The sequence below is a fragment of the Lepidothrix coronata genome, unplaced genomic scaffold (genome assembly GCF_001604755.1).
Source record: "Lepidothrix coronata isolate B3197 unplaced genomic scaffold, Lepidothrix_coronata-1.0 Scaffold16, whole genome shotgun sequence".
NCBI lineage: Eukaryota > Metazoa > Chordata > Aves > Passeriformes > Pipridae > Lepidothrix > Lepidothrix coronata.
In genome coordinates, this window is record NW_016690196.1 from 8,373,241 (window position 1) to 8,385,710 (window position 12,470).

Genomic DNA, 12,470 nt, shown 5'->3' on the forward strand with positions numbered 1-12,470 from the left:
AAGGGATAGCCTAGCTCCTTGGAGCTACCCTTGGGAGACCAAGGGCATCACACTGACAGGTGGACTTATCCAATGATTTGTAAAATCAGCAGTTCTGTTTCACTGCTCTTTGTGTTTATAATCAGTTTCTCTTTCCAGAGTTGAGGCAATGTGTCTTCATCTTCCCAGCAGTGCAACACACTGCCTTCATGCAAACATGAGCTCTTTGGTGCATAGGGTTTCTATTAATAATTTCATATCTCAGACAATTTTCATTCTCCAATATATCTAGCTTGTAGCTTTCTAGGATTTTTCCTTTCTTCTTTTCCTCCTGTTGCAGGACTTCAGCCTTTCTGCATGTCAATTTAGCTAGCTATGCCCCAAGTGCAAAGTTGTTTGTGACTGTGTTTTGCACAGACACATCCCAACTCATTTCAGGCTCACTAGGTTAGGTGCAGTCAGCATGGTAGGTGCTGGCACACTAAGGTCACTGCAAGCCAGGTCCCAGAAGCTGGGTAATTACCTATGCCAGCATCACCTGTAGCTGGTCATTTGGCACAGGTACTTTACTGGCACTATCCTACTGTAAAATTAGTGCAAAACAGCAGCAGCACAGATAGATCCCATGCGTCCTCTTTGCTGCAGGGTGATAGTGCTTTGTGAGGTAGACACACGGTGCTACTCATTCCTCATCTCTCCTACCTTCTGCTTGCCTTCTGCAAAAGGGAAGTCCCCATTGTCTTCTGTTGCTCTTGGCACCAGGCGATGACCTTATAAATAAGCTCCTGCTTTCTTTTTCCCCCAGTCTGTGCTGATGCATTTTAGCTGCTTCTTGGCAGTGTACCTAGTGATCTGGCATCTTGGTTAGCTAATCCTAAAGCTCTGTGTCTTTCTCCACAGCTAAAAGAGCAGAGGGAAAAAGAGAGGCGACAAAAGAAAGCAAAAGCTGGAAGCATCTCTGAAGAGAGTGGGGAGTTTGATGACCTGGTATCAGCATTAAGGTCGGGTGAAGTCTTTGACAAAGACTTATCCAAGCTCAAGCGTAACCGCAAGCGTTCGGGCAACCAAGGCTTAGAGACAAGCCGGGAGCGGGTGGTGACAAAACTAAATTATTAACTACAAGAGGAAGAAAAATAATCAACCAAAAGAAGGTGATAAAGAAGTGCAAAAGAAGGAAGATGAATGTGTGTGATGGCGCCTGGCTGACAGCTGCCCCAAAGGATTTCTTTGGACTGTGGCTAGAGTCGTTACCTTTCTGTGATCAGCTTTCCTCTCATCCCTCTTCTGTGCTCCTAATTTGAACCATTATAAAAGTGCCTCTGTGGAGCCAGCAGGGCCTGTGACTGGGCCATGCAGAGCTGACAGATTTGCTTCTAGGAGTTTTTTGTGTCATCAAAGGCCTCACGGTGATGACAGAAAGTACTTGGGCCTTGCAGAGGGCCTAACAGCTGGAACAAGATAATTTTCTGTGTGCCAAAGTAAAAAATAGTCACGATCTCCATCTTGCTGATAACAAGGAAGACTAATTTCAGAGCAGCTCTGTAAACACCTGTCACTTCTTCAGGATCTAGACTGGCCTTCAGGGGTTTGTTGAGATGTGGTTCTTGAAGTTTACAACTCCCTTCTAGAATTGGATTTTATAAGCCATTGATTAGCACCTGAAAAATTCTTCTGACCTCATGTCCTGCATAGTATTTTTGTATGGCCTACACTGTCCAAAGTGATGCTTAGAAGGAAGTCTTCAGATTCTGGAACAAATTGAAATTCAAGAATCAGGATCAACATAGAATAATTTGTGAAAGTCTTTTGGATTCTGCTTTTCTAGAAGGAGTTTTCTGGAATTTCTTGGTGGTTGAGTCTTGAAGCTATGAAATGCATCTTCTCAGGAAGAAGCTCTGGCTTTTCTTTAGAAAACTAAGCCACTGCCAGGCTGGGATTACAAGTAGATGACTGTGGAGCCTGTTGTCATTGCTGGAGGCTGGGAGTGAATCAGTGGAAAATTTCTTACCTGTTTGTGCAAGATTTCTTAGTGCAGCCCAATGGAAATCAGGAGCTCTCTCCTATCATCCGCAGGTCTCAAGTAAAAGCAAACAAGGTCACTGCCTGCAAGAAATGAGATTTCTTTTCCACTTGATGCCAGCTGTGATTGCTGTTGGCATGAACTGGTCTTTCCGTCTAACAGGCTGACTGACCTTCACTGTACATGCCCCACTCCTACCAAGGGGAATCACTTAACTCAGTAAGATATGAGTGGTGTCAAAGATGAACCTTTGAGCCCATGGACTTTTTCATTTTGAAGAGATCACTTGGAATAAACCAAAGGAGAGTCCCATAATTATGGCTGAAAGTTTTTCCAGGGGGACCTCGAATTGTGTAAGCCAAGCAGGCTTTAGAGATGGGTTAGTTCATGAGGAAAAAAATAAATTTGTATGTAGGCTACATGTATGAAGCACAAAGCAGAAAAGCAAAGAACCCAAGAAGAGGCCTGAATTCTGTGTGTTTTCATGGCTCTAAGAAAGGGATTGGACTGTGTGGGCTATTATGGGCTTTTTTTGTACTTCTTTTTACTTTTTTGTTTTTCATCTTGTCTTCTTTTTTATTATCTTCCCTGGAGAAGGAAAAGAGGAAAAGAAAGAATGATGATGGATTCTTCCTCATAGATAGGAAGAAAGAGGAGATTTCAGAAGAGGGACCCACCATCTACAAACTATGCATCATTAGTCAACAGCACAAAATGTCAAGGAATCCCAGGGAAGTGAAAAAAGCTCTATTTGTCACTTTAATAATTTGGTTTGATTTTTCTCTGAATGTCACTTAACCTCAGGCTCTGCACCGAGTCTGCAGAACAGAACTTCCTCTGCAATGCACGCTGCCTGATCAGTATTATACACTACGATATTGGAGAAGCAAACTGTGTTGGTTTTCTGAACACTTTGAAACCTAAATAATTATGTAAACTATGGAAAGAAGCAAAAAATTCAGAATTGTTAAACTCTAATGTTTCATTGTTTACTGAATTTTGAGTCTCCCACCCCAGAACTTCCCTATTTACGACATTCCAGACTGCCGCGCCTCTGTATAATACTCATCGTAAAGAGCTGGTATCTTACAAGAGCTGGGTGCATTCTCCTCCCTTACCATCCCACTCCCCTTCTGGGATTAGCTATTAACAGCAATGCCTATTGCAGTGGACACAAGCACCTTGTAGAAGAAAGACTGTATTTCATAAAGGTTTTTGAAAGTTTAAGAAAAACTCTCACTTTTTTAAGCATTTTTATTTTAAATTACAAAATGGATTTTTAGAAATGTCTCTTGTAAATTATATTAACAAGCTCCTTGCTGCTCCCTGAAGTAGACTTGCTATATATCCCAGCCCTTTTGTTTGTCTTGTTTTAAAGCATGCCATGTAACCTATGCCATGTAAGCCATATGAGAGGTGGTAATATGTGCCAAATTGGTATACAGTTGAGTTTAGATTTGAATAATCCCTGAATTCCAAAGATTAATGCTTTTAGGGATTAGAACATTGTAGGGTTTCCCCCCCCCCCCCCTCCTTTGTTCTCCCTGGGTTTAGGACTCACTCAGAAATTCAGGTGTGGTGCCAAGGTGAGCCCTGGTGCAAGATGATGTGACTCACAGCTCTGTGCAAGTACAGCTGCTTGCTTGCTCCCCAGGTACTTCTTTGATAAGGCAGACTGTCAGCCTGCCAGTGCTGTCAGAGAAGAAACACCTCAGGGCAAATACTTTGAATATAAATACAGCATTCCCCCCACCCTGTATTTGTCAAACCAGGCTTGTGCTGTGCTTTTTGAAACTGAAGTCACTTTGCCAAGCCACAAATGTAGCAAAAGCAGAGAGAGTGATATGCCCCTCTGTCCCTTTGTGTACAGTTCAACCCTGATCTAAAGAGATCCTCTATGATGGTACGCAGCAGTGCTCCAGCAGCACTGAGAGCCCAAGAAAACTGCTATAGTTTTGCCACCTCTTTGACTCATACATAAATAATGAGAGATTGTGCAATTCCTGTAAATCAGCTGTGGGATACTTACAGGGATGGACAGAAAGCTCGAAGTCATGTCCCTGATTCATCAGCAAAACTTTCTCAGCACTCCAGTGCCCCAGACTCCTGTTTTGAATCTGTGATGTTGGCTGAAAGCTTTGTTCAGTGTGCTGGACAGTCCCCCTGGCTCTTGACGCCGTGGTGAAAGTTCATAAATAAGGTTTTGGAAAAGCTCAGTTTCACACTGAGTCAAGCACTCATTTCACGGAAGCGGTGACAAGCAGAGAGGCCCATTAATTACTGTATGAGATGAGGCTGCCCATGCAGAAGATAAGGAAAAATTTGGCTCTACTGTAGGGCCTAGTGTCAGATTCTTGCTGAAGCCAAGTTTGTCTTACTTCTCATCTCTTGCGTACTCTGAGTACATCTAATATTCTGTTCTTCAGCAGTTGTGGTAGAGTTGCTGAGTGCTGAAGGAAAGGAAAATCTGACTCTGAGCAGGTATAGCAAGCAGTCCAAGGTCTAACATTGCATTGAGAGCTGGCGAACAGCTGGGGTCTGCTGTTGTCCTTGCACCTGTGCCTAGCACCAGCATTCTAAGAGAAGCCACTCTGGTTTTGGAAGTAAGTGGAGGAGGAGATGTGAGAAAGAAGGGTATAATCACGGGCTTGTTCTGCTTCCTGCAGAAATGTAGTCGTTGCTAACCTTATGATGAAGTTCCTCACACCTAGAAGAGGAGGTACTTTTTAACTATCCAGACTTTGTCCCTAGAGGTCTAGTGCTCACTCACTCACTCACCTCTGCTTCTCTGCATTGTGGCTAACTAGGTTGCATTAGGATGATTCCAGAAAAGACTGAAGAAGACTCCCTCCCCCTCCAACTTGCTTTGATCTGAGTCACTCTACTCAGTCGATGGTAAGTCTCTAGAAATGCTGCAAGGTAAAGTGACTTCAGGGCAGCAAGGCCCTTCCAGACTCTGCAGCACAGCTATTGTCCAGGCACTGGTTCCCTATGAAAGCAGAAGTAGGACCTGTGTTCAGGGCTAAGGGACTTCCTTACCGGGGAAACTACCTGGATATCCTTCAGAAAAATTTTTGTAATGTGTTCAGAATGTCTGAGGAAGGGAAATCACAAGGGATCCTGGTGGGAGACCGTGGGGCAGGTGTTTCCATAATGATCAGCCCCAGTGACTGAATCTTTCCTCTTCTTTAGGAAAGCTCACACTCTGAGCTGGGTTATATGGGAGAAGCTTGTATCAGGAATTTCCATGAGGGGAAAAGAGATCTGTTGTACAGTAGATGATGTACATGATATATGCAGTTTCGTTTCTGGGTTGGATGTTTTGGGGTTTGTTTGTTTGTTTGTTTGGGGGTTAAATGATTTTTTTAAAAAAGGTTTTAGGAATCTCTAAGGGGAACCTGTAAATCTGACACCTCTATTTATTTTGCCTTATTTTAGTTTGCTATGTTTGTATGTATACACTGCATTACAGCAAGGACTATTGAGACCGTGCCAGGGCATTACACCAGCTAGAGACAGCTGGCTGGGCTGCTGCACCACCGAGGCTGAGCTCAGCAAGGGGATGCACGTGAGCAGCCTTGGAGTGAGAAGGGAGGGAAGGAAAAAACCCTTCTCTATTGCTTTTGTCATAATGACTGCCCCTGGTGATCCTGAACTGATGGAGGTTGGGTAATTTAGAACACTTTCTACAAAAGCTGTTTATTTTTCATCATGAATCATGGTGAGAAGATTGAGAAGAGTTAAGGTGCACAGTTGCTCACTCAAACTTCGTCATTCCACACAAATTCTGTCCATAATGCCAGAGAAGCTTGGATAGATGGCCAAAAGTGGTTCATGCCCTGTAACCTCTCACCAGAGTTAACATGCTGGTGAGACAAACTGGGACAGTTCTCCTTCCTCAGAGCTAATATTCCTTCCTGTCTTCATAGCCAAAGAATAAGGATTTCCTCTTCTTCCTCTCTTTCCTCCTCCACTCCATCTCCCCAGATTATCCAGGGTAAAAAAAAAATCTTTCTGCGAGTTGGTTTTCTACCTGAAGAGTCTCCAGCAATCACCAGGTGTTTGGCCATTGCTCCTTGGCTTCTTCACTTGACATAGATTTCTGGTTGCCTTCGTTCCAAACAGGTAGTCTCCGTTGGCCACCCTAGTTTCTGTTATAAAGGTAGAAGGACAACCTGGGTAACACAATTTGGCCAACTGAAAAAAAACCAAAAAACGTATATATATATATATAATATATAAAAAAAGCTATCTCCTACTCTAAATAGTAGTTTGTATGAGGAGTATTCCCTGAAGTTGGCCAGATTTTGCTCACTGTGCCTGTTGAGAAGGATGCCATGACTCTAGCATGGTGTTTTGGCACCTCATTTCATCAAAGAGTCTGGATGCTTCCAAAACATTTTTCGGTTACAGGTGGTAATGTAGAATAGATCCATTGCAAACAGTGCAAGATGCTCTGGTTTTACACCAGCGTAATTCAAAGTAGGATCTGGATTAAAACTTTCCTTCAGGCAGTTTTGTCTATTTACAAGATGTTCTACACAGCTCATGAAAGGCTTGGTCCTTTTAGTTTCCACCTCTAGGAGCTCTAACCCAAGTAATTTACAAAAGCTGCTATGACAAGCTGTTTTCCCGCTTCGTGCTTGCCCTCAAACAGGCTCTTTAAAATTCTTCACAGTTTTTAGAATTGTGAGGGAATGTTCGGTACCTGAGTTGCTCTGTGCTCAACACCTCCCTTCCAAACCATCCCCACCTTCAGTTGTTCTGCTCCCCTGCAAGCCTGCTCAGCTTGAAACTCGCAGGTGTCTTTGGGAGGTGCCCCTGCCCACCCAGCTAGAAAGTACAGTGCTGCTTATTGAAGTGGGAGGTTGTGTGCTGCTGTAATGCCTTGGCGTATCCTCATTCTTAGTCAGTTTAAGACTATAAGTGAATTAAATGTACAAATCCTGTAGTGTCCTTTTTATCTGTATCTTTTTATAAGAATATACTGTAATACTAAAAAAACAAAAGCAAAAAAATTAAAGATATATTGCCCCCACTGCGTCTCTGTAAATTTCTTTGTAGTTTCAATTTCTGTGTATTTTGCTGAAAAGTCTTAAAGGTGAGTTGGAGTCTGAGTGCACTTTTTTGCTTAACTGTGGGTCTCTCTCTTTGATCAAGAGCATGCCACTCTTTAGGTGACACAGTCACTGCAGAGCTGGTGAGAAACTTCACAAGTTGTTCTGGGGGAATAAGCAACACAGTGAAACACAACCACATCTTCCCCACACCATGCAATGATGAAGAGCTGATAATGAAGCCACCAGGTTACCAAACCCAAGGGTCCTCTTAAAAAGACTGTGAATAAAGCTCTCTCTCATTCCTCTTTAAGAGCAACATAGGGTACATAGGAGTTCACTTAAAAAGGAAGAAGAAGAGAACCTCTCTAAGGGTTCATAATCCGTGTCTGGACATAAGTAGTCAAAGTGAGGAAGAGAGTGCAGTGCTGGCCATAAGCTCCCTTATGTAACTGAACAACATCCTGACAGCAAGAGCGTTGACTCAGAGGAAGAGTGGGCAGGAGAGGATTGCTGCAACGGAAGGAGTTAAATCAGGCCAGCTGAAAAGAAGCCAGGAAAGCCAACATGAGGAGTGAAGACTTCAGAAAAGCAGGGTAGGGGGACTGGAGGGAAGTTAGACACAGGACAGCAGGGCAAGCAAGATGCACACAAGGGCTAGAGCTAATTTGTGGCTGAATTGAGGGATGTGCTGAGGAATTCTTTGGAGCTCAGAGGCAGAACCTTGTTCTCATCATAGACGCAATGTGTGCAGCTGTTTCATTTACACATGGATCTCCTCTTTTCTGTTAATGGAAATAGGCTGCTGACAAAATTCATCCTTAAGCCACAACATTTCATGCTTATCTTCAGCCCATCAAAGGGCAATGCTTTGACCATGAGCTCCTGAGAAGTTCATGCTTCCAGTGGGAGCCTTGCTGGCTGTACAGCACATTCCTACAGCGCACAGGGACCCCAGACAAAGCCCCAGCTGTTGGTTCTGGCTCTCAGGTGGGAGAAATTGTGGAAATGAGCAAAAGTAATCAGGGGGTAATTGCTTGCACAGGCTGAGGATCAACAAGCAGCAGATGGGAGTCTGAGTGGTTTGTGGGAAAGTTCTTGCGTTTTATTTGTTAAAAGGGCTCTCAGCTTCTCTGTTTTGATCAGTTTGGTTCACACTTTGATAAACTTCTGACTCTGAGATTCTTGCTTTACAGATGCCAGGGCAAAGGCATCTAGGGATGTTTCTGTAACATCTGCACTGTGTGAGTGGAAGAGGCAGGATGAAAATGCAGGGACCTCCCTGGATTCTCTTCCCTCACAGCTGGCATTTGGTAGAGAGGTCAAACCATTGCTTTTCCTCTTGTTAGAGGTAAAACCCAGTGGCATTTGAATTCTGTCTGTTTTGAACAAGAGAGATATCCTGCCTGAATTCTAACAAGGAGACTCTTCTTTAATATTTTGGGTGGGATTGGAGCACACAGTTAGAAGTTGTTCTGCCCTGCAGCATGGGTCCAGCACAGAAGCCTCCTTCCATCTTCCTGGTTGACATCTTTCCCATGATCATGGACCTCCCTGTCCTTGTTATCACACACAGAATCAAGGTAAGTGCCTCATGGCTTTTTCTGAGCAAAACTAGTGCTGGGATTTAGCTGCCCTGAATGACTGAGACTGGAGTGTAAGGGAAGCTCTCTGCTCTTGCTGAGAATCTGTTATTCATTGGTTTTCCCTTTCTTTAACCTTTGGCTTCTGTTTGCACAAAGGTGGCTTTTGTCTCTGCCATAGCAGACATGGAGCTTTCTGGGAGAAAACTGCTTGGCCCTATATTTGTACCTATAGGAAATAAAATAATTGAAGCTTTTTTCTTTTTTTTTTCTCACAAAGCTCAAAAGTTTTGGTTTTTAACATTGTTATGCTAGATTTTGTTTGTTTGATATTTCTGTAGCTGATAGGCTTCTTGCTGTTTTCTCTGAGACATAGTTGCTACTTATGTCTACTTTGGTCACGCATCAGGAGATAAGGTCCTTTTTTCCATTTTTGCCTTTTTTTTTTTTTTTTGGTCCCTTTTGCCTTCTTCTTCCCCCATTTTTTTCCTAATTCTCCCCACCCCAGGCTCAGTACAGATTGCTTAGGAGAGATGAGCGTGATGGTGCTTCTGAAGCCACGTAACTGCTGCCATTTTGCTTTTTATCCATTTTTGGAAATATGCTGGTCTGTAGGAGCACCAGCCTGGCAGACTCAACTTTAATATGAGATAGTGATGTAAAGATAGATTAAGAAAGCAAAATGTCTTGCTCTTATGTGCCTGGATGAGGGAATGAAGCAGAGGAGGAATAAACCAGCGTAGGTCATCACTTGGGGGTACCTGGTTTAATCTTTCTGTTTGTTTTCTGGTAAGGTGTGTTTCTAATTGTTTGGGGTTTTTTTTAGAAAAAACAAAGTGTCTTTGAAAGGACATACAATTCTTCCAAAGGGTTAATCTTTGCTTTTTAATGGCAAGTGTTTGTCTCTTCTCACAAAGCTGAGCTCACCTCATCCTTCCCATGCTTAATGAGCAAGGAGAAGTTGTCTGCTAAAAAAAGCCTTTACAACCATGATCAAAGCATGAAAAATGACACAACTGTATTGAGGAATTCCAGCTCATTTACTGCCTCTGGGCTGGATGGTAGGTGGGGGTGACACAGAGGCTGCGGGTGACAGCTCCCAGTGCATGGGCTAAGGAAACCAGTTCTGGAATGGGAAGGTTCCTGGGGTTTCCCACTGCATGTGGTTACTTGGGGTGAGGAAAGGGGTGCCAAATGTCCCCTAGTAGCTGGCCTATCCATGGAAACAGGGCACCTCAGTGTCCAGTCTCATCCTCAGTCTCTACAGTGTCTCCTGCAGGTGAGATGTTGCCTGCTCTGTTGACTAGGACTGTTGTACATCACTGCAGGGCTGGAGCTTAGAAAATGCTTGCTAGACACAAATCATTTGCTCTTGTATGCCTCATTTTTATGGCCTGCGTACCAGTCTCCTCATGGAGATACCATATCAGGTAGTTACTAGTAGACTTCTTTTTTTTTTTCTTTCTTTCTGGTTGTGCTCCTGCCTCTCTCTCCTTCCAAGCCAGCATTTCTTTCCACTTGGTCTCAGAGAATCTTTGTGTGAGGTGGAGGGTTTGCAGTGAGATGGAGGCTTACCTTGATCGAGCTGCTGCATCTTTCGTACCATGACAGCATTGAACCCTGGTGTCCAGAGGGGTCTGAAACACTGTGAATAGTTTAGCGTGGGAATCCAGGAATTGTTCCTTGCCTACCTTGTTTTAGATGTGGGGTACAGTGGTGTTGAGCCAATTCCTTGCAGTGCTCATGAAACTAGAACCTGTCTCTGATCACATTAGCTCAAAAAAAAGAAATAATCAGAAAATGGGAGGAGGAGGAAATGGGGAAAAGACTTTTCTAATTTATTGCACAGTGTGAGATGTAGAAAAAGCCTTTTGTTGGTGGAAATGCCTATGACTAGTAGTGGTTTGGTCTGTTGTGTTATAGCAAGACCTTTGTCATCCTCTCCCTTCATGGAAGGGCTATTCAGAGCAGTTCCACCAATGACTGAGGCAGCTGCTAACTGAGGGAAAGCAAAAGCAGTCATGCGGAGGCTGCAGGGACATGAGGAGCAGGGCTGACATCAGCCCTGGACAGTCGTTCCTGTGGGGCAGACAGGGAGGTGAGTGTGCTGTGAACTGTGTGATGTTGCTGCCTGTCCTTGCAGAGAGGAGGGAAAAGGGCTCCCTTCTCTCCATATTCCTTGCAGAGGTTTTAAAAGATTGGTGGGGGGAGAACTGTAATTGTCATATTTCTTGATATAATGGATTATTCTGCCTGAGGGACATGGAAAATAGGGACTCGCTATTTGTCTATTTGTAAGTAAAGGATGTCCCTTGTCAGCAGATCTGGAGGAGCAAAGTTCATGTTTCATCATCCTCTAAAATATCAGGAGTATTGTAAGAATTGGCTTGGATGCTCTATGAGAGACTACCTGAGAACTTGGCTGTTGTGAATCCATAGCTCATGCTCTGATTATCATACTCTGTCAGTGTTTTGCAATTTGTGGTTCCTGGAAAGCCAGTGGTCTGTAAAGGTATCAGAAAGTGGTCTGTGGAAGTGACTGAGGTATGAAAAAAAAGATCAAAAGCTTTTGCATGCTGCATTGCTCACAGAAGGAATCAAACAAAAAGGAGGAAAATGAATGTCCATCTACTTAAAGATTAAGCTATTTTTAATTTGGTTATGGCCCTGTGGCAATATTGTAAAAAAACAAAGATGGATTCCCCACCACCTCAAAAAGGTTAGGTGATCACTGGATTCCAGAGGTAAGAAATGGTGTTCTAAAGCATCTCTTTGTTACTGTGTGTTCCTGTGATTGGGCCTGATGCAGGATGTGCCTGGCTGGCAGCTTGTTTGAATGTGAAGGCCTTTGGGTGTGATGGAACTGTCGTTTTAGCCCCTGCATAGTCACAAGATGTTTTCAGGGGGAAAAGTAGGAATCAGCCAAGTGCTTGCTTAGCTACCCTTGAGCTCACAGGGTATTATAAACTGGGCAAGAGTTTCCTTGGGTAACACAGACTGTGTTTGTGCCCCAAGCAAGTCTGGATCTGCTCTTGCTTTGTAGAAGAAGCTGATTTTGCCCAGAGTTGTCCAATCCAGGCTTTTCCTTCCTTCTGGGCTCCCAAGCAGGAAAATAACTCTTCGGAGCCATGTCCTACTCTGTTGTAAAGTAACCCTTGCTTCTGCTCCTGGTTCTCTTCAACATCTGAGCCCAATTCACCTTCCTTTTGTGTACTCACAAGTCCTTTCTGTTGCCATTATCCTTTGCTTGCCCACCTTGTGGATCTGCCACCTCTGTGCTATTAACAGCTGCAGGAGCTTGGGCACCTCAGGCTCCAAGTGAAGCCCCTGGCAGAGGACTGTCTGTGGTACAAACACTGTTGCTCTGCACTCAGCCTGGCTTCACACATAGGCATCACTCTAATGGGACAGAAGTTGGCAGGCAGATCGGACAGCATGTCCTACCTTCCTGTCGTTCTCCTCGTGGTGCAGCTCTTGTTCATCCAGGGAGCAAATGTTAAAGATGTTGTGTTGCCCTTTTAGAATGGCAGTAACATATTCCCTTGCTTTGGTCCCTGAAATAATAGCTTCTCTGTAAGTGGAGAGGAGGTCCCTTCTGCAGCTGGAGAGCTGCAGCTGCCTCTGTAGTCACAGGGATGGACAGCCTTTCACCGCAAAAGCTGCTCCAGCACTGAGGCAATGTGACGTTGGGACCAGAGCTAGCTGTGGCTTTGGGGGTGCTGATCTTGTGCCAACTCCTGGGGTGTCAGTGCTGGCGTGCATCAGCAAGCATGTCTTGGACTTCTACCAGAGTCAAAGAAAGAGATTCCAAATTGCAGCTTGTCCTATAGC

The 12,470-nt window shown here is 44.1% G+C and overlaps 1 protein-coding gene across 4 annotated transcripts in view; it reads left to right on the top strand.

The window, feature by feature from the left end:
• Nucleotides 1-7,037, top strand: part of DAAM2 (dishevelled associated activator of morphogenesis 2) — a 223,758-nt gene extending 216,721 nt beyond the window's left edge. For all 4 annotated transcript variants that reach the window (XM_017806653.1, XM_017806652.1, XM_017806655.1 and 1 more), the window contains one exon: nt 880-7,037. In XM_017806653.1, the coding sequence (XP_017662142.1) occupies nt 880-1,095 (216 nt within the window). In that variant the 3' untranslated portion in view covers nt 1,096-7,037. The remainder of the gene's footprint in view (nt 1-879) is intronic.
• The last annotated feature ends 5,433 nt before the right edge of the window (nt 7,038-12,470 follow it).